At 43.6% G+C, this 21,122-nt stretch overlaps 1 protein-coding gene across 1 annotated transcript; it reads right to left on the bottom strand.

Moving 5' to 3' along the window:
* Positions 1-6,152: 6,152 nt before the first annotated feature.
* Positions 6,153-9,740, bottom strand: SERPINA7 (serpin family A member 7). Its single transcript, XM_004443114.2, has 4 exons — positions 9,116-9,740; positions 7,774-8,047; positions 6,895-7,042; positions 6,153-6,356 (listed from the first exon to the last, which is right to left on the bottom strand). Exons 1-4 carry the CDS (start codon positions 9,732-9,734, stop codon positions 6,153-6,155), a joined length of 1,245 nt encoding a protein of 414 aa, XP_004443171.2. The 5' UTR covers positions 9,735-9,740.
* Positions 9,741-21,122: the final 11,382 nt, after the last annotated feature.

Here is a 21,122-nt window from a genome sequence, read left to right as displayed (position 1 = left end):
TGAAAGCCTTCATTCTTGTCTAAGGACCCTCTCCTTTTAGCCATGAGTCTCAGGCACGGCTTCCACTAAGGTACATTGCAGACTTCCCTAACCTTGGTTCTCCAGGAAAGAATATTTTTTCACATTCAAGGAGGTACCAGACTGTGTGCATAAATTGCTTTTCTGTATCACCCTCTCTGGATGGCAGAGGTTAGCAGATACACCAGCCTTTGAGAAAGGAACCCACACCCTGCTCTTACCTTGCCTCCTCCACCTGTTAGGGTTGAGTCCCAGGTGGAGAGTATAAAAAACTCCATGGAAGTTTTAGAGACTTTGCATCAAAGTTCTAGGGATAAGCCACACATCTAACATGACTCTATTGCAGAAGAATAATAATGGCTGAGAAGTTTTGAGATGCATGTGCCTGAGGACAACCTCATAGAGACCCTGGTAGCCCTGTGTAGTGTGGAGAGAGCAGCTCTCAGTCTTCATGCCCCTGTTGGGGGGCAGGGAGGGGGCCTAAAGGTTGAAGGAGGACCAAGGGATCAAAAGAGATCTTTAGATTGGCATCAGGACAATGCACTAAGGAGTCCTTGTGAGCTGAAGGTTATGGCAGGACAGGAAGCACCTCAGCCAATGCCAGTAGGGATGGATAGCAGCCAGTGAGGAAGGGAAATATCACCAGAAGCCAATGTGGACAGATGCTAACCATCTCGGACAAGAAGCCTCTCTCCTGTTATCAGAAAAATACATGACTGAGTCTCCTCCTTCTATGTTAGTTAAACCATTGTGGGAGTTGGGAAAGAGAAAAAAAGTGGGAAAAAGCCTTGAATTTAGCCAGGTGTTCACCCAAAAGAGAAAGGAAAAGTTTGTAAATGACTAGACTTGCCTTGAAATGACCAGATAAATTTCTGTGCTACTAAAAGGACAGAGTAGTCAAGAGCAAAGTTCAGTGAAGTTATAGCAAATTAAAGCAACCTTTTTTTTTAACTTCTATAAGCTACTTCAGAGAACATCCCCAAACTTATTGTATTAGCTAGTCGTTTCCAGAGATACAAAACCTATAATGCATACATATGTGTGTGTGTGTGTGTGTGTGTGTATATGAGATTTATTTATTTATTTTAGGGAACTGGCTCACATGATTCTGGAAGCCAGCAAGTCCAAAATCTGCAGGGCAGGCTGGCAGGGTGGAGACCCAAGGAAGAGTTGATGTTGTAGTCTCCTGTCCAGAGGCATAATTCCTTCTTCTGTCCTCACAACTTTGGGCTCTACAGGGTTGCAGGTCATGATCCCCAAAGGGCAAACACTTCTGCCATGAAACTAGCAGGAGTTCCATTGAACTATAAGCTATGGATGTTGCCTGGACACTTCAGGATTATTTTGTTCAGAGAATAGCAAGCATCTGCTGTGGCCATCTGTTGTGGCCATCTTACAGACACAGGATGGACCCATGCCAAAAATTTGGTTCAGATGTCAAGACTGGTGATGCCACACACACACCCCAAGAGAGGATAAGTGTTATTACTTACCTACAGAGGCTTTTTCGGGGGAGCAGGGCAGGCTTCCTAAGCTGGTTTAAAAATGGCTTGAGAGATCAGGGAAAAGAAACTGGCTTGGGTTTTTATGGTGATTAGGGGGTGGGAGTGTCTTTGTGTAGGCAGGGGCTCATGTGGTTTGAACCTCCCATCAGCACCAAAGAAGGAAACACCTTGACTTTCTTATCAGCTTGCCAAGATGTGGGGCACAAGGGGAAGAGGGAGAGGTGAACTTTAAAAGATGTCAGCAGTCAAACTCAAAAAATGGAGTCAGACTCTTTATTACACCATCTAGACAAGAGCAATTGACCTTGATCATCAGGAGGTGGAAGAGATGTCATTACACTATGGGGGCAAGCTGAATATGCTTGACACCCAAGCATTCCACATGAGTGCCTCTTGATATTCCATTGCCTAATTTTGATGGGAAATGGACTTGTGCAGTAACTTTGGCCAGAGAAGAGCATGGTAACCAGTAGCTCAAGACTTTCAGGGATGAGACTCTCAGTCATGCCACCAAGTAAGCTACAGGGACCAGGTGAAAGGAAAGGGAATCTAGAACGGTCCATGGTAGAGGACCATGGAGGATCTGCTTCCCGGACTTCTGTGAAGAAGTAGATTTCAGCAGCATAAGGAGGGGCCTGTGTTGGACATGGAGGTACACCACACAGATTTCTCTTCAAAAAGGGCTTATTTTTCTAGATTCTAGGGGTCCTGTCAGTAGAATGTCTTCAGCTTTTAACCCCTTCAAGGGCAGCCTCAGTTGCTGAAACCTCTGGCCCCCATTCAATGATTGAGGTGAGTGAGTGAAGGCCCAGCCATTCCAAGCCATCAATCCCAAGGATGATAACATCCTGTACTTAACTCTCTTTGAGTCTGCTGCAACATTCCCACTAGGGCTACCAATGTCTGTAGTACTTGGAATAACGCTAGCATTATACACTGAATGTATGTGTCTTCCCTCATTCATATGTTGAAGGCCTAACCCCCAGTGTAGCTATGTTTGGAGTAAGGAAGTTATTAAGGTTAAATGAAGTCATAAGAATGGGGCCCTGATCTCATAAGATTAGTGTCCTTATAAGAAGAAATACCTGAGAGCTCTCTCCCTCTCTCTCCACACACATGCACGCATTGGAGGAAAGGCCATGTGAGGATATAGAATGAAAGCTGTAACCAGGAAGAGGGATCTCATCAGAAATGGAATTTGCCAGCACCTTGTTCATAGACTTCTAACCTCCAGAAGTGTGAGAAAATAAATTTCTCTTGTTTAACCAATCAGTTTGTGGTATTTTGTTATGGCAGCCTGATCAGACTAATACAGCCAGGCTGCTTAGTAAATGGACTCAGCAATAAATCCAATTCTTAAAAAATATAGAAATTTATTTCTGCTCACCTAATCATCTGGGATAAGCATTTTAGGTCAGTGGGCAACTCTCCTTCATGTGGGTATTTAGATATCAAGGTCTTTTCCATCCTGTTTTTCCACCAAGGCAGAGTTTTTAACCCAGAGTCCATAGAACCTTCAAGGAAGTCTAAGGATAAAATTCAGAGGATCTATAAATTTGTTTATGAAAAATTTCATCTTTAATTTTATCAGCCTCCAACCAAAATTTAGCATTTTGTTCATTTATGAATGTGAGCCACAAACCATGGTAGTAGCAGCTGTATCTGTGATTTTGTCACATACAAAATTCATATCATTTCAAAGCATGTTACTGTTGTTGTAGATATCTTGAAATATCATTTATACTTCCTATTGCTTTGGAATTAATGTATTTATTATACCTGTTATAAGATGTTACTAATTAATATGTTGTTGTGGAAACACAAACATTACTATGTTAGGAATTTTAATTGTATTATTTTTATAATTATATTTTAATATTACTGATGTCCTTTGTAATCCTAGAAACTTTTTTTAATATTTAAAATACTATTCTAAAAAAGAGACACATACATTACACCAGACTGCCAAAGAGTTCTTCATCAGCTTGGTGGTCAAGCTGGATCATAAGTAAGTTCACAATCCAGTTCAAAGGAGATGGAAAGAGAGTGAAGGAGGTACCAAACCGTTGTAATGTCCTGGTCAGTAAATGTCACACATCACTTACACGCATATTCCATCTATGAGAACTTAGTTTTATGGCCACCCTTAACTGTAAGGGAGCTAGGAAATGTAGTATATCAGGGAAGCCATGTGGCTATAATTCTATCATAATGGAGAAAGGTAAATAGAGTTGGTGAATTTTTTTTTAAAGATGTTTCTATTTATTTATTTTTCCCCCCAAAACCCCAGTAGATAGTTGTATGTTATAGCTGCACATCCTTCTAGTTGCTGTATGTGGGACGCGGCCTCAGCATGGCCGGAGAAGCGGTGCGTCGGTGCGCACCCGGGATCCGAACCCGGGCCGCCAGCAGCGGAGCGCGCGCACCTAACCGCTAAGCCACAGGGCCGGCCCGAGTTGATGAATTTTATATCATCCATAGCACTACTCTCTTGTACTCTGTTCCCCAAGAAGTTTTCTCATTTTTGTTCTAAAAGTTTATCCATAGATTTTCTTGGTGTAGATAGATTTGTTTCTTTTTCTTCCACTCTATTTTTTATAATCTTCATTTCTTTTTCTTGTCTAAGACCTCCAGTATAATGTTAAATAGAAGCAATAATATAGATAATTCTTGTCTTTATCCCAGTTTAGTAGAAATTCTGCTAAAACATTTCACTATTAAGTGAGATATTTCCTATAGGTATTTTATGGGTAACCCTTATTAGGTTAAGGAAGTTATCTTCTATTCCTAGTTTGCTAGAATGAGCTGATATTTATAAGGTGAATAGTGGCAGTCCTTCACCATCTGGCCACAGGAATGAATGATTTGAATGAGGTTTACTCTCTAATGAGACACATGAATTACTTGAGGGACAGTATCGTGCTAATTCTTGACTTCTCCCTGGAGATACTGATATTCCTCCCAGAACAACCCCTGATCCAACTCATTTGGGGAGGCTTAAGAAGGGGCTTGTATGGCATTTACTCTGGCCTCTGGAGGTAAGGCCTGAGCTAGTGAACATAAATCTGCAAACCAGAAGACACACACTACAACCTTGATTCTGACACCAATCCACTGTATGACGTAGATCAACAGGAATAACAGCTAATATTTACAAGGTTTTTTTTAATCAGATGCCTGGCTCTGTGATGAACACATTAGGTATTTTGCAGTATAGAATGTTCACAAAATCCTGATGACGTGGATATTATTAGTGCTTCCATTTTACAGATGAGGGAAATAAGGTGCAGGGTTTAAGTACCTTGTCCGAGACCACAAAATAGTATAAGTAGCAGAGCCAGGATTGTAATGTAACTTCAGTGAAACCAAACTCCATGTTAGCAATGAATTTTCTGTACCGTGAGTCATTTTCCCTCTCTGGGCTTCCAACTTCTTATCCATAAAACCAACCTAAACTATACCAGGAGTAAGCAGAACTCAAATGAGTCTAACAACAAAACACTGGAATATTTGTGGGCTACATGCTTTTCTAAGCATACATATTTATTTCAATCTGGAAGAACCATATCTGCAAAAGCATTTGTTATTATTTCCCTGTCGCTGAAGAGTTTCACCTTAGGGCTAGAATTTCAGATGCTACATCAATAACAGTCACTGTGCTATATATGTGTACTGAATTCTAATACTGGGGCTTTGAATATGTATTGTCTGAGATGAAATCTAGTTCAGTGGGTGGGGCTGGGATGGTATGCACAGTCAAAGGGAGGTTGTTGAAAGATCTGGGGTTAAGGAGGTATCAAACTTTGGTGAGAGTAGAGACAAAAAGACTAACTAGGAGATTTGTATTTGAGCAAGTGGGACAGGGGTGCAACATTTGGAAAGTAGTCTGATTAGGATACAGAAAAGGAAGGGCTATGAGATATGGTATGAATGAATGACTTTTCTTCTCCACTCCCAGCTTATAAATTAGCAATAAGGAAACTTTTGGGGGGGGGGTAAGGGTGGGTTTGTACAGGGAAGTTTGTCTCTGTCTCTCTTGCTCTTTTGTCCCATGCTTGTTACGTTACAAAAGCCACATGCCTAGCAGTAGCTCTCAGTCTATGACTCAGCCCTGTAGTGGAAGCACCTTTTTACAACCAACCAATGGCAGTTCTGGCAAGAACACAGAGAACCATTTTGATGGGGTTGGAGAAAGGAGGTTGAGAAGTCTCATATAATCCTTTGCATTTGCATTGTTTTATATTTGTTGATCTTACTATTAGAATAACGGGATATGAAGACCTGACCTACATTTCAACTATTCTCCAGAGGGCATAAGAGGGGGCATTTGCCAGCCCAGTTAAATTCCTTGGAGCTAACTAACTGGGCGGGGAGGGGGGTTCTGACAAAGAGGAATGAACTGACATGGGGCCTTCCTGTGCTTCGGGCAACGAGTCACTCATTGACTATCTGAATATTTGGTCACAGGAGTGGCCCCTTTCACACCCAATGCAGTTTGGCTAGAGTCCAATCTCCACCCCTGCACAAAGAAAAGCACGTCCAAGCCCACATCGATCTCATCAGGCTATACTATTTATTTATTTCCCATTGCAATAAGCACATGCAATTAGCCAACGGCCTCTTTCCCAACTACACTTCCGTTGGGTCCACAACTTTCCCTAGAAAGAGAATGCTCCTGGTGCTTTTCTCCAAAATCAACAACAGAAAGGATCTATTAAATTGGATGATAGGATGAAAGAGAGTTATCTCAGACCGATCCAGGAATCTGACTTCAGGGACAGCTACAGCTTCGGTTCCCTTTTCACCAATATGCAGCACAGCCTTGTGGGCAGCCTGTTGGGGGGAGAACAAACACTGCTGATCCCCTGAAGAAACAGGAAAAGTCTTTGTAACGGTTTGGAAGCATGAAAGGAAAAGGAAAGACAATGTTACCACTTTACCATACTGTGTTGATTGTGCTTAAATACGATGGCTACTTGGCTAAGTGTAATTAATGAATCTCTGTTGATTTTAGAGCTAGCTGTAAGGAAACCACCTCTTTCTCCATGGCTTTCTGCCTCTAGAAGTCACTTCTTAAGCTTTACCCTGCCCTGGCCACACCCTCCAGAACTGTATCTCATTAGCATCAATTCTGATCATTAAGTTCTTCTACCAGAATCATTTTAGGACATGAACATCAGGGATGGAGTAACTGTTACAGTGTCTTGTTTGGGGGTAATGAGAATGAGTCTAGAGTCAATCTGGCCTAGAATGAGTCATTCTGCCTCTCTAGGCCTCAGAATCCTCATTGATAAAATGAGAGAGTTGAATTAACTACATCTCAATGGCCCTTCCAGCTCATACATTCAAGGACTCTAATCTATCAACTTACGATGGAAAGTTTAAGACCGTTGTCCTTTGTGAGTCTAGAAAAATCGGCATTGTCAGCAAAGGCATCCTGGATGCCCATCTTCAGAAGGATGGCTCCAAGGTCATATGTGGCAGAAATGGAAAACTTTGGAACAAACAAGTCAATCCACCTGTGGGGTAAGGGGGTGGGAACACATGGCTATCAGCACACCAAGCTCATGATTCCCTCCCTCTCTCTGTCACCACGGTATTATATTGGACTCTGCTCCTCCCGTAGGTATTGACAACCATTGCTATGCAGGTCAACACATGGCTCCAAAAGATCAGAAGTTATCCTGGAAGCAGTGCTCTCTGGTTCAGCCAATGCTGGACTGCAGCACTGGAAGTAGGGAGATATGACTCACTTATAATCAAAAAGTAACATCTCTGGGTGTTGGCCACGTTTGGGGAGCCAGTGGCATGAATGTCAACAGGTAGCACCTGGGGAATTTCATAGTTTTCCAGCTAACACTCCTAGCCCAGTATGGCTGCCCATCCACCTCTTAATGTCAAAATCCAACCCATCCTTCAAGTTCCAGTTGGCCTCTGGAAAGGCATCAATTAACTAGCTGGCTGACTTTGGAGATTTCATTTTATCTTTCTAGCCCTGACTTCCTCATTTGAAAAATGCCTATGAAACCATCTCCTTTGCAGGTTTGTTGATGTGCTTAGAGGAAATGAAGTATGTAAAGTGCCTGGCAAAGCAGCTGACACAGAGTATGTTTTCAGTATACTTTAGTGGTCATCACACAGCTGTTAAATTGTTCAGGGTGATTCTCTCGCCTCTGGGTTTCTGCTGAATTCAGTCTCACCTCTACCATTATGCCCACCCTCTACTTCTCACATCATCTAAGATGTTTACCCCTTCTGCAGTAAGCGGTTCCACTTCTTCAGTGTTTTAGATGACATGGCCCCTTCCACCCCCTCCATCTGGCCCTCATTGGGAAGGACAAAGAGTGCAAGAGAATTCTTGCTGTAGTCCATTTGTAGCACCGTGCAGTTCAGCTCCGTATCCACCAGGTGATAGTATTGTTCCATCTGGTGCATCATGGGCACTTGCACCGCTGTAGTCTTGTCCACTAAGAAGCTGGAACCCTCTTCTGTCTTGGATGGAGCAAAAGGATTTGCCCACTGGGCTTAAAATACAGAGAGAAGAGAGTTGTTTGTTTTAAATCAGTGTTAGTGCCAATGTGAATTTTCCATCAGTCATCTCATCTAGTAATTAAGACGGCCACAGAAGTAGGTACCTACTGTCAACCAGTTTTACAAGTGAGTAACTGAGGATCAGAGAGAGAAAGTGACTTTACATGGTCTCCCAGCTAGCCGATGGCAGAGCCAGAAGTCACACCCGGGGCTGTTGGACTCCGTGTTCAACAGATGTTCCATCTGTGTTCAAAACCACTATACTTACACTAAACCCATCAGAGCCACAGTTTCCTCTTCCGTAAAAAGGTATAAGCACATCCAACACACAGGGTGAAATGAGACAACGGATCTGTTCTGCCGTTTTATCCGTCTACAAGTGTGTGGCTTGTGGCCAAGAATTGTTCACTCCTCCACCAAACATGGCTGACATGTGCTGTAGAACCAGGAGAAATCATTTGGGCACAGCACCTTCAGAAAAGAGTCACATGATTCTTGTTGTTACAAGCACCAGCTTTAGAATCAGACAAACCTGGGTAGGAACACCAGCTCTGAAACTTATTAACTGTGTGAACCTGGGCACTTGTGAGGATTAGATGATACAACGTGTGTAAACCACACACCTAGCATGGTGCTTGGTACAAAGGGGGTACATAGTACATGAGAGAAGTATTTATGTAACGTGCCCAAGAATGCACGGCGAGTGAGGGTCACAGTAGGATTTAAACCCAAATCTGTTTATCTGCCAAGTGCAAGCTTGTCACACCTCACCAAATCTTTTGGAAACTATGATTCTCTAGCCAGATATCAGCAGGATGTTCATACCATTGTCACTCACCTCTTTGAAAGTGCCCTATCCCTAGAAATTTCCTGGATTCATCTACAGAGCTACGTGTGCCTCCCAGAAGATCCAAAACTACACAGAGCTGTGTCCAGTGGAGCAGGTCACTATGGTATGAGGGACACCTACTGATGCCAGTGAGAAGAGACCATGAGCACCCCTCAGTGCCCCACCAAATTATTGGAACACTGAACTAGAAATGGACATCTTAGAGCCTTACCTTTGAAGTGAATATAGTTCACTAGAACCATGATGGTGTTCGGTTTGAGGTCTTGGATGATGCCCACAACTTCCCCTTTGGTTTGCTTCTCCACGTGGCTATTGATCTCCTGCTGAGCTGTAGAAACATTGGAGAAGTCGGTAGAAAAGACTTCAGTCTCATAGAGGCTCTTGACATCATCCAAGAATTTTGCCAGTGGTTTCAGCTGCTTCCCAATGAAGAGAGCATTTCCCATCTGTAATTCTAGCTCCTTCTTTGGAAAATTCAGTGAACAGATCAGGTGCTGGAAGCCCTGCTGGATCTCTGCTGTCGGGGTGTCTGTGAGGTTGAACCCCAAGCTTTCCAGGATTTGTGTTTGGGTACTGGAGCATGCCCCAAGGGAGAGCATGGCCAAAGCTGCCGAAATGCTCACAGGGGAAAAGAAGATGTTCTGATCTGGGGTCTTCACAGTGAACCTCCGGTATAGGTTGAATGCAAAGTCAGCATTGATGGATGACATCTCATAGAGAGTGGCATTTTGTTCGGGAGAATGGCAGGTGGTTACTTTGCCTTCAGAGCTGTTAGGTGGTGCACAATGAAGCCCAAGTACCAAGAGAACCAGACAGAGGAACAGTGGCATTTTGGAAGGAAGGCAATCTATAAGAGATGAGGTGAGAGAACCATTGGGGGATCTTAGCTGGATGAAAACTCTGAGCCAGAAACACATAATAATCTCCCATCATGATTAGTAAAACAATAGAAGATATTTAATGGTGTGCTCACCAGGGGCTGTGTGGAGGCCTCTCTCCCATAAAAAACCGATGACATCTAATAGAGGTAGGGAGTAGGAGAGGTGGCTTGCTGGGGCCACAGAAATAATGGCATGGATTGTCATTCAGATGTAATATCAACATATGAAAACTATGAATAAATTAAACTTATGGAAATTGAATTACTCTTCATTTGAACCAGAGGCAGCCTTTTGGAGAGGGAGGAATCCTTAAATAAAACTAGCACTCCCTCTGCTTGCACTATTTTTTGTAGATTAGCATTTTGGATTTTTTTTTAATTTGGCATTTTTCTTAAGATAAAAGCTATAAAAGATGAAATGAGAGAATATCTGTACTTTTCTTTGGATAAAAGAAAAAGGAGAATAATTTTCACAAGATACGTTTAGTTAGATTGGAAGGGTGGTGGTTTATAGAGCCATGTACAAGGTCATGAGCTGAAATTAGTACATTCATGCAATGCACAGAAGCCACAGGTGTATTTCCAAACAACAGGAAGATGAAAGTATAACTTTTTGCATTTCATATCTCTCTCACCATAAATATCATCTAAAAGTGTCATTTCTAAGTTACAAGACATCTTAACACTATTATTCTTACACTCATTCATGTTATCTTTTAATTATTAGAGCAGAAGCCAGAAAACATGATGTAAGATGCTCTGAGCCTGGAAGAGTATAATTCAGTGGAGTAAGGGAGTCAGCTGTGGAATCCAGTGACCACGGACGTGAGTGATCAGAAGGAAGAGATCCATGGAGTCAGGCACGACTCCTTTTTCAGTCCTCCATTCTCTTCCTGAGTGGTCTCCCAGGAACTCAAATGCCACCACACAAAACTACATACTCTTGTTGAGATTGCTTTCCTGTATTCCCAGCCATTTGTCCAGCTGCCTACTGGATATATCCACCAGAATATTTCACACATACCTCAGTTTCCATTTGGAAATATCAAAGTTTCCAAAGGTAAACACATCATCTCCTTAGCCCCCAAGCCTGCTCTTTCATCTTCATTCCACATCACTGTCTACTGAGACTCCCATGCCAAAAACCTAGGAGTCATCTTATGGGCTTTCTTTATTCTCATTCCCCACATCTAATGAGTCATGATGCCCTATGAGTACCGCCTTTTAAAAACCTCTCAAACCTTCTCCTTTCTACTGCCACTGCTTCAGTTCATGGCCTGAACTTCTTCACAGCTCCTAGCAGGTCACACTACCTCTGATCTCTCCCACACCAACCCCGCTGCTTCTACCCCTCTATCCAATCTCCACATTATCACCAGAGTCCTCTTTCGGCAAAAGTCACAGAGGCTGGTAGGAGGTCAATTATCAGATGACCACACTTAGACCTTGGCCTCTGGTGCTAGGAATTTGGAGCTCATGGTTATTTGGGATTCTCACTTGCTGATAGAGACGTTCAAAGTTCCCAAAGAGAAAAAAAAAAGTACTTACAGCACATGCCCAAGAAGCCACTAGCATCTCTCAGAAAGCAAAATCTTTCCATCTTTATAAGTTGCCCTGTATTGCAAAAGTAGAGCACTCTTAGTTACTCATTAACCCCAGCATTAACCCTTGGATGATATTTTCAAAGCTAACGCACAAAACCAAGGCCAAAAGGAACAAAGTGAAAAATGATAAGGATGGAACTTTGAATGGTTGCTTTGGCTGCCAGATCCTTCATGTATAACAAAAGAGAAAGAGGATTGTCAGAGCCTGCGGAGTCCAAGTTCACGCTCAAAACGTGTCTTTTCAGCAGGCAGGGTGAGGACCATGGGCAAAAGTGCCAAGAGGCAGCATGATAAAGATTGTTCTCCCCATCGGGGCCAAACAGTGCTGAGATTGGCAGCCTTTTGAGAGAAAGGTGCATACAGGCAGAAGCTGGGTGAACCTCTCTAACGGATGTTGTAGAAATTATGCATTGGCTTGCAGATGATGTCAAAAGTAGCTTCCAACTCCAGACTTCTGACGCTGCACACATCTATGTCTGCTCAGAAAGAAACCAGTCCTGCCTTCTGGTCACTAAAACCCCTTTGCCAACTCCTGGGCCACAGGACTTCACAAGAGGATGCAGACGGAGCCAAGGAGAATGGAATCAAAGATTTCACTATCCAGTATTAACCATGTACTGAACTGTATGCTGCAAAGAAGTAGTGGGAGCAAAGAGCACTGGACTCAGTCAGGAGACCTGAGTTCAACCTTGCCTCTCCCATTTCTCGGTCTAGTAGTAGTAGTAGTAGTAGTAGTAGTAGTAGTAGTAGTAGTAGTAGTAGCAGTAGTAGTAGTAACAGCAACCTTGAGTATTTACCATGTGCAGGGTGTGATGTGAATCATCTAATTCTAGACACTGACTGCTTCAGAACTACATTAAGGATGTGTAAATGTTAAGTGAGGATTGCGGGCTGGAGGAACAGGGGCTAATTTGAGATAAACCTAGACCACAGTCTATGGTGGGATTTGGAAGCCAGGTTAAATAGTGCAGACTTTACCTTGAGGGCATTAGAAAGCCACTGGAGGATTTTGACAAGGCAGTGACTAGACAGAGGGTGATTGTGCTGTGACATTGTTTCTTCTCAACCAAACATAGAGCACCTACTATGTGGAAAGTACCACACTCAGCACTGGGGTTTCAGAGACGAATGCTAAATATCATTCCTGAACCCAAGGGATCTTTCCAACGACCTGACACCCATTGCCCAAACTGAAAAGGACAGGGCATACCTCACATATGGGACGGTCATGGGTGCATGTGTCCCGCAACAAGGCAATGGAAAGCTCAGATCTCCCGACACTGAAGTCCATGCTCACTCCTGGTATACAACACAGTCTGCTCTCTCAGCAATAAGCAGTTGCTGCAGAAGAAACAGGCAGACTGTCTAGAAAGAAAACTTCCAAACCTGTGCCCTCTGGTGGCATAGTCAGACAATGGCACAGCTTGTTTTCTGCTGCATCTGATTCAGCTGAGCTTTGCTGGCAGATAGTAACTACAGAGTCTGTCGCTGACATATGAGAAGAGCAGCCCTGCCCCCGCAGATTCCCCTGTTCAGCGCTCTGGAGTACTGTCATGTGCACTTGTCATGCCTTTGCTATGTAGAAACTGTGTAATTTGGGGCAAGTTACTTAATATCCCTGAACCTCAATTTTTCTCACCTCTAAAGTGGAATGATAATCCCCACATCTTGTGGTTATTTGGAGTATCAAGTGAAATTCAGAGATGGTGTCTGGAAGTTCCTACATAGTGGATGGCACATAGCAGCGATCTAGCAACTGTTAATGCTCTTCCCCTTCATCATGATTCTCTTCCCCTACCCCAAGGCTTCACAGTCCCTATACATTGCCTCTCCCCCACTCCCGACTGCTGTTCAGTTCTGCCTTCTGGAAATGCATTCTCCCTAAGATGAAACTGATTGATTGATCGTTAATATGTAAGATCTTTTTAAAAACTTATATTTAAAATAATAATTTCAGTCTTGTGTAAAGCTGCTGGAGCTAGCACATTGAATACAGAATCTCTAGGAAGTGTAGCCATACCAATAAATTCTATCAGACCTAAAATTATGTATCTCCCTCTTGGGATGAACACCATCATAACCCATTTCCACACAAATTCCTCAGAATTTTGATTTAGAAATTCCTCAGTTCAAAGTTCCATAGTTCTTTTAACGTGTAAACATTTTTTTCCTACTTTTGACTTGATATTTGACCATCCATTACAGGCTGGGGGTAAATGGTGGGATCTTACTCTAGTTATAGGTATGGAGACATTAATGGGTGTGGGGTGGTGGCATTAGGAAAACTGGCTTCTTCTCGCAATTTAAGTTTCACAAGCAAAGAAATTACCGGCTATTTAAGCAAAAGAGAAACAGCCTCATTGGACAAAGAGAGGGACTGTTTCTGTTGGCAAGGGATACTCAGTGGGCATTTTGAGCTTGACGTTCTTTTAATTCTCTCAATTTTCCTATTCTTGAGTTTTCACTGTTTTTATTTCAGTGACTAACTTTGGCAAAAGTGATCTGTCAATGCTGGGAAATGAATAAATTCTGTAATTTGGTAATTCACAGGATCAAGTGCTGAGTATAAGATTTGGCTAATTTAGCCCTCTAGCTGCATTAGATAAGAAATTCTATCTGCATATTGAGTGGCTTCAGTATAGTCCTTGAGCATTTGAGCCAGGAATTTAGGGTTTTGAGCATGTCATTCTTTTTCTTAAGCTTTCTAGTGCCATCAGAAGTTTTCACCTCACCACACAATATTTGAATTCCTTACAACCTCCAGACTTCTCTATGGCAGCAATGTGGTCCTCCAAAGCCATGATTTCAAAAGGCTCTATATTTCAGAGGACCACTTAATTAGTTGCTTTGTCATTTCATTTCATTTCATGGGCTTTTCCATTTCATTTCATATTCTCTTTCTAGAATACAAACTGGATTTTCTTTTTTTTTATTTTTATTTTTTTTATTTATTTATTTATTTTTTTTTAAATTTTTTGTTTATTGCAGTAACATTGGTTTATAACATTGTAAAAATTTCAGGTTGACATCATTGTACTTCTATTTCTGCATAGATTACATCATGTTCACCACCAAAATACTAATTACAACCCATCACCACACACATGTACCCAATTATCCCTTTCACCCTCCTCCCTCCCCCCTTCCCCTCTGGTACCTAAGTGCCCATCAAGGGACGAATGGATAAAAAAGCTGTGGTATATATACACAATGGAATACTACTCAGCCATAAGAAACGATGAAATCCAGCCATTTGTGACAACATGGATGGACATTGAGGGCATGATGCAAAGTGAAATAAGTCAGAGGGAGAAGGTCAAATACCGTATGATTTCCTTCATTAAGTAGTAGATAATAACAACAATAAACAAACACATAGGGACAGAGATTGGATTGGTGGTTACAAACTGGATTTTCAATTGTCATTACCCCTAATAGACCAGATAATCAACTTCAAAGAGCCATAATTTCCTTAAATTTTCTTACATTTCTAATTCCTCATATCAATGTCTGTATCAGTTAGAGTTCATGGCTCTAAACAGTAACTGCTGTGGGGTAACCTTAACAGAAAAGACATTTATTGGAGGATATGACTCCACAAAAAATTAACAGGAATGCCAGAGAATCTTGCTCATTTTGCATGGAGGGAGATGTGGGGACAGAGTTAAGAATCTACTCTGGTTTGTGGATATTGGTAAATGGCTTATCTGGCTGTCTATTGGAAGCAACGTGATTATAAAATAAGTAGTAAAAAGATGTAGGGTAGAAGTAGGTGAGTAGAACTCTGCAAATGAGAACAGAGTGTGAAGGTATTTGTGTCCATGTAAATACTCACCAAAGAGCAATATCAGCAGAGTAGAAGTTTAACAATTAGGTGGAAAAGATGATGCATTCATGGATGTCAGTTGGCATTTTCCCAAAATGTCCAGGCCTTGGTGTGACGTGTTCATGAAGAAAGTGGCCATGCCACCTAGGATGGAAGTCATGCATGGACTAGTAACATGGACATCCATTTAAAATGGTTGATCAGCATACAGCTACATCAGATATGAACAAAATATGGCACTATTCCCCAGGGGGACTAGCAAGGTAGCTGGTTTTAGCTTGATTACATTGGACCACTTCCATCATAAAACAGGCATTGTTTTGTTCTCACAGGAATGGACGCTGATTCTAAATGAGGCTTTGCCTTCCTTGCCTGCAATGTTTATGCCAAAATAACCATCCATGGGCTTACAGAATGCCTTATCTGACATCATGGTATTCTACATAGCATCTCTTCTGACCAAATAGTCATTTCATGCCAAACTAAATGTGGTGATGGACTGACACTCATGAAACGCACTGGTCGGACCATATTTCCCATCACCCTGAAGCAGCTGGCCTATTAGAGAGTGGAATGGTCATTTGATGACACAGTCACAGAGTCAGCTAGATGACAACATCTATTACGGCAGGACAATGTACTCTGCGATATGGTATATGCTCTAAATCAGCATCCAAAATACGGTGCTGTTTCTCCCGTAGCCTGGACTCAAAGGTTGGGGAATCAAGGAGTGAAAGTGTGCGTGGATCCTCTCGTTATTCCCCTAGCATTAATCCACTAACACAACTTTTGCTTTCTGTCTCTATGAACTAGGCTCTCCTGGTTCAAATGTCTTACTTCAAGTGGATGAATGCTTCCACCATGGGGTGCAACAATGGTTCCACTGAACTTGTACTGAGGTTGCTGCCTGGCCACCTTGGGTTGCTCATGCCACTGAATCAAAAGGAAAAGAAGGGTGTTAGAGTACTGAGTGTGGTGGTAGATCCTGACTATCAAGAGGAAATTTCATTGCTACACAAAACGGGGGTTCGTAATGCAGGCGTTTCCCAAGGATGCCTCTTAGTACTCCCATGTCCTGTGACTAAAGTCAAGGGAAAACTACAGCGACACATACAAACAGGACTGCTAATGGTCCAGACCCTCCAGGAGTGAAGAATTGGGTCACTCCACGAGGCGAGGAAACTCGGCCAGCTAAGGGGCTTGCTGAGGACAAAGGGAATATGGAATGGGTAGTGGAAGAAGATAGTTGAAATCACCGGTGTCACCACCAGACCGGTTGCAAAACCCAGGACTATAATAGTCATGAGTATTTCTTCCTTGTTTTGATATCAATATATCTGTGTTTATAGTAACCATTTTTCTTCCACCTTCCTTTCCCCCTACTTTTTCCTGTTTACATAAGATGTGTTAATTATAGTTAATTTTGATTTGAGTGTGCAAGTTACAGGATGTCAAAGGGGACTGAGAGGAAGAATGAACATGAACCAAGATGGATAAAGGGACTTTGTACCTTCTTTTATGAAGAGGGTTACCATGTATTCAGCTGTACGTGGGATAGTTGTACATGGGCTCATGATAGGTGGAAGCATGGCTTTGCTCTTTTCTTCAGTTGGAAGTGTGTATGGGCATCGAGTTGATAAGGGCTGGACTGTGACAGCTCTGTAATGAGTCAACTCGACTAAGACAAACTACATTTTCCGGGATTCTTTATTTTGCATGTTGCCTTTTTTTCTTTCCTTTTTTTTTCTTTTGTGAGGAAGATCAGCCCTTAGCTAACATCCATGCTAATCCTCGTCTTTTTGCTGAGGAAGACCGGCTCTGAGCTAACATCTATTGCCAATCCTCCTCCTTTTTTTTTTTTTTCTCCCAAAGCCCCAGTAGATAGTTGTATGTCATAGTTGGACATCCTTCCATTTGCTTTATGTGGGACGCAGCCTCAGCATGGCCGGAGAAGTGGTGCATCGGTGTGCGCCCGGGATCTGAAACTGGGCAGCCAGTAGCGGAGGCGCGCGCACTTAATCCGCTAAAGCCACGGGGCCAGCCCCTGCATGTTTCCAGTTAGAGTTGGCCACCATGAAAATTGGCCTGAGATCTGGAAAGCAAGAACAAAACAGTAGCCATGTTTCACTCTTGGAAGGATGACCTAGGTCAGGAGCCCTGTGGTGGATCACACCATTTTTGTGTATCACACCATTTTTGTGTATCTGCTGGTTTGCCTTGTTGGCAATGGCAGTAGCCAGGCTCACGGCTCCAGCTACCAGGGACTTTTCTCCCAGCTTCTCTAATTTCAGGGCCAGGTTCAAGAGGGATTTTGCAGTAAGAGTTTCACTTCTCATGACAGCTTGACAGTTTAGGCTTGAACAGGGACAAAGTCTGACATGGGTTTCAGTGAGAGAAAGGAAAGATACAGGTTCCACCTTGTTTGTATGATTCAGTTTTTCCTACATTTTCCCGGTTCATATTCATTCCTTTCTCCTGGCCACGTGTCTTGTGAGTTGAAGACCAACACCAGACTCCAAAGAAACAGGTGAACCAAGATTGTTTTACCAGTTCCCATGGTAGCGTAAAGTCAAATCTATTATAACTCCCTTCTTCCAGAGAGAAAGAGCCCAGGACACTCTGAGAGAACGAGGGCATTTTGAAGGGGCAAGGTGAAAACTGTCCTACTCAGTCAGCAGTCTGCTGCCTATCTTTTCATATCTACCTTAAGTCCTCCTTCCTCCTTTTATGAAAAAAGCCCACCCACTGTGACGCCTCCTGATTCTTTCAGCTACAAAGTTTGTAGTCAATATATTACCTGTAAAGTTACTTTAGTTATAGATCCACTTCACGTTCACCCTTTGCTCCTGGCCAGACTTTGAGCTTCTTCTTTCGCAGGACAATGGCACCTCTTTCTCAGTCCCTGGCAATGTTTTTGATCAATGGTGGAGGGGTGTAGTGGAGACAGCTTGGTCTGGTCCTTTCATTTCCCTCAATCAAGGCCATTGACTTTCTCTGTGGCTGCTTAATTAACGTTCAGTTTTCATGTTGCCCCGCAAGCTGGATAGAAAAGAAGCAATCCTGTCTTAAATGCAGATTAGACATCAGGAAACCTTGGTTGGTGACTTGACTCTGCCACCAGTTTGTGTGACCTCTAGCAAACCAATTAGTTGCTAGGAGCCATTGATTTTTATGTGTCTGGTTAATTCACTACATTCCTCCAAAATTTAAATCAATGTTTTTGTCAATGCCATGCTCCCTTCTTGAGGTGGGACTAGAGACAAAATTAAACACATTGAAATTGGGTTGGAGTAATAAAAGGAATTTATCAGTGTTATTTTTCTGAAATGTGATATTTCTTAATTCATTTGCTATGTTTCTTTTTCTAAAATATTTTTCAGAGTTACAAATCATTTTGCTTCTCAAAATAAAGAGGAGAAAGTGTTTGACTTATCCATCATTTTAAGAATTTTGTGTACATGATTTTTCAGCTTAGTGGGTCTGAACGCAACAGAAAATCTTGGTTTACTCAGATCATCCTAGGAAGCCTGCCCTTTTAATGACTTTCATGGTTGCCTTTACATAAGTGTCCTCCTTTCTGTGTTCATTCTTTAGAGGCTTGATGTGAATTTGGCAGCATTTATTTAACACCTTCCAGCTTCTGTTTTGACACTTTTTCAACCCTCCGTTCTGACTGAATCCATTTCAACTTTATATGTTCTTATTAAGCAGCTTTGATAACGTTAGTTCGTCAAAATTCTTTTCTATCTCTCTTCTTGGAGTCTTTGACCACTGCTGAGATCTGAGCTATAAAATTTTTATGACTCTGTTCCTACTGACATGAGCTGTCCCTGGATGGAGATGGGAAGTCTCTCTTACAGTTCCTGTGCCGCAGGGCACACACCTATTGGAACACTATAGTTTTGCTGACAGTGGTGGAATTAAACGGACAGGTCTGGCATGGGCCTAAAACGTAACACAGGACTCTGAGGTCTCAAAGATGAGGGAGACTCTGAGCAATCTAGAACCAAAGGCCCTTGATCACTCATTGGACCCTGGGCATGTCAATCCTCGCTTCTCAGCAAATGAGCATAGAGCTCGCGATGACGGAACTGGCCCTTTGTTGACCCGTCCAAGCTCCGCCTCCCGTCACTGGCCCACCGGATTCTTTCCCGCCTTGTCAACGGCCACCTCAGGGACGGTCTTGGGGGGCTGCTCCTCTGGCCGCCCTCCTGCCCTTCCTGTCGCGCGGCCTCCACAGGCACTTTTGAAGACTGTGTCCCCTCTGTCGCCATTTTCTCTGCCGCCCCCACCGCCCCCTGCCCGGCAGGCCCCGCTGCCAACAGCCTCCCCTCAGAGGCAGTCCCCTCAGCGGCCGCCATCTTCGCCGCGGTCGTTGCGGCAACCCGATCGCTGCTCAGGTCCAGGCACGGACCGGGGCGTCCCTTCTGCCATGTCTGCCCCAGAAGAGCGAGATCCGGCCCAAGGCGGCCAGGACCGAGCTGACGGCGGGGAGGACTGCGACGCCAGACTCGTCGGGGTCCCGGTGGTTCCTGCAGAAGGATCAGATGCAATTGTGAGTGTCGCAGCCTTTCTGGTTTCCCAGACGGTCACACGAGCCCTGCAGGAGATAGAGGGTGGGGAAGAGGCCGCCCAGCCCACAGTCGAGGAGGATGGAGACATCTGGTCAGCAGAGCAGGAGGAGGACATGGAGGCGGGACAGGAGGAGGAAGAGGACCAGGACTACGAAGGCGAGGAGGAGGAAGATGAGGATGAACCGGGAGACCACGCTGAGGAGGTACGGCGCGGGAGGTGGGCGCGAAGGTTGTCGTAGGGGCCCGTGAGGCCCCCATGGCGGGGTTTCGGTTTCTGTTCTGGGATCTGGTCCGTTCCCTTCTACACCGTATTCGTAGTAATGACCATGTCTTCGTTCGGCCTCATGCAGGCCGTGTGGTGATGAGGCGTGGTCCCCAGGGGCCCGAGAATCTGGGAGCGGGACCCGCGCCTGGGGAGGGCGAAAAGCTGGCGGGGGGAGTGGAGACCTTGTAGGCTGAGTACCTGGCAGGGGTAGCTCCCCCTAGGTGCCCGAGGAAACTGCGGAGGGGCCTGCTTGCCAGAAGGCAGAGGAACCAGAGGAGGCCATGCCCCTTGACTGATGCACGTGTATTCTATGAGTGGGGGCCTGAGCACTATGAGGGGACTGAAGCTGGCAAGTGGCAGCAAAGTCTTCAGGACTTGTAGCCCCTGTTGGTGCATCCTGCTCAAAGGCAGGCCGTGCTCAGCGGTTAGCCTTGCCTTTAGCAGTTAAAAGGAGGGTCAAAGCGCTCAAAATACTTCAGGCAGAACACACATAAGTAGAAGCCCAATTCTGTCAAGGCCTTCACGATCTTGAGAAAAGGTATTCTGCCTTCTACCAACCTTTGTTTGCTTAGAGATCTGAGATCATCAGTGCAGTTCATGAGCCCACAGAAGGTGAATGTCAGTGGGAAATAGGTGTTCTGGAAGGAGCTTGGGAGGAAATGGCAAGAGAGCCTGAAGGAAAGGGGCAAACAAATGGCATACCTCACTTTTGGTTGATGGCTTTTAAAAATGTAAATATTCGTGGTCAGATGATCCAAGAAAATGATGAACTTGTACTAGAGCACTTGAAAGATGTAAAATTAAGTTTTCAGGGGTTGAAGAACCAATGACCTACTCTATAGAATTTGTCTTTAAGTCAAACGAATACTTTTTCAACGAAGTTCTGGCAAAAACATTCAGAATGTCATGAGACCCAGATGATTTTTGTCCCTTCTTCTCCAAAGGGCCAGATATAATCAGCAGCACAGGGTGGGAGATCTACTGGAAAGAGGGGAAAAACATCACTGAGAAAACTATCAAGCTGCAGAAATGTGAGGACCTTGGACGTGTTTTATCAACCACTAGGAAG

Source organism: Ceratotherium simum, chromosome X, assembly GCF_057802395.1.
Source record: "Ceratotherium simum simum isolate JZ-2026a chromosome X, ASM5780239v1, whole genome shotgun sequence".
Taxonomy (NCBI): Eukaryota; Metazoa; Chordata; class Mammalia; order Perissodactyla; family Rhinocerotidae; genus Ceratotherium; species Ceratotherium simum.
The sequence above is the reverse complement of the archived record's forward strand: the minus strand, read 5'-3'. Positions and strand labels throughout refer to the sequence as shown.

What these genes read in the sequence shown, in the direction of transcription:
- SERPINA7 (XM_004443114.2), bottom strand. Translation starts at nt 9,734, where the DNA reads ATGCCACTGTTCCTCTGTCTGGTTCTCTTGGTACTTGGGCTTCATTGT. An exon ending in GAACTATATTCACTTCAAAG is followed by an intron (nt 8,048 to 9,115) that starts GTAAGGCTCTAA and finishes CTGTATTTTAAG; the next exon opens with CCCAGTGGGCAAATCCTTTT. An exon ending in AACCGCTTACTGCAGAAGGG is followed by an intron (nt 7,043 to 7,773) that starts GTAAACATCTTA and finishes CTTACCCCACAG; the next exon opens with GTGGATTGACTTGTTTGTTC.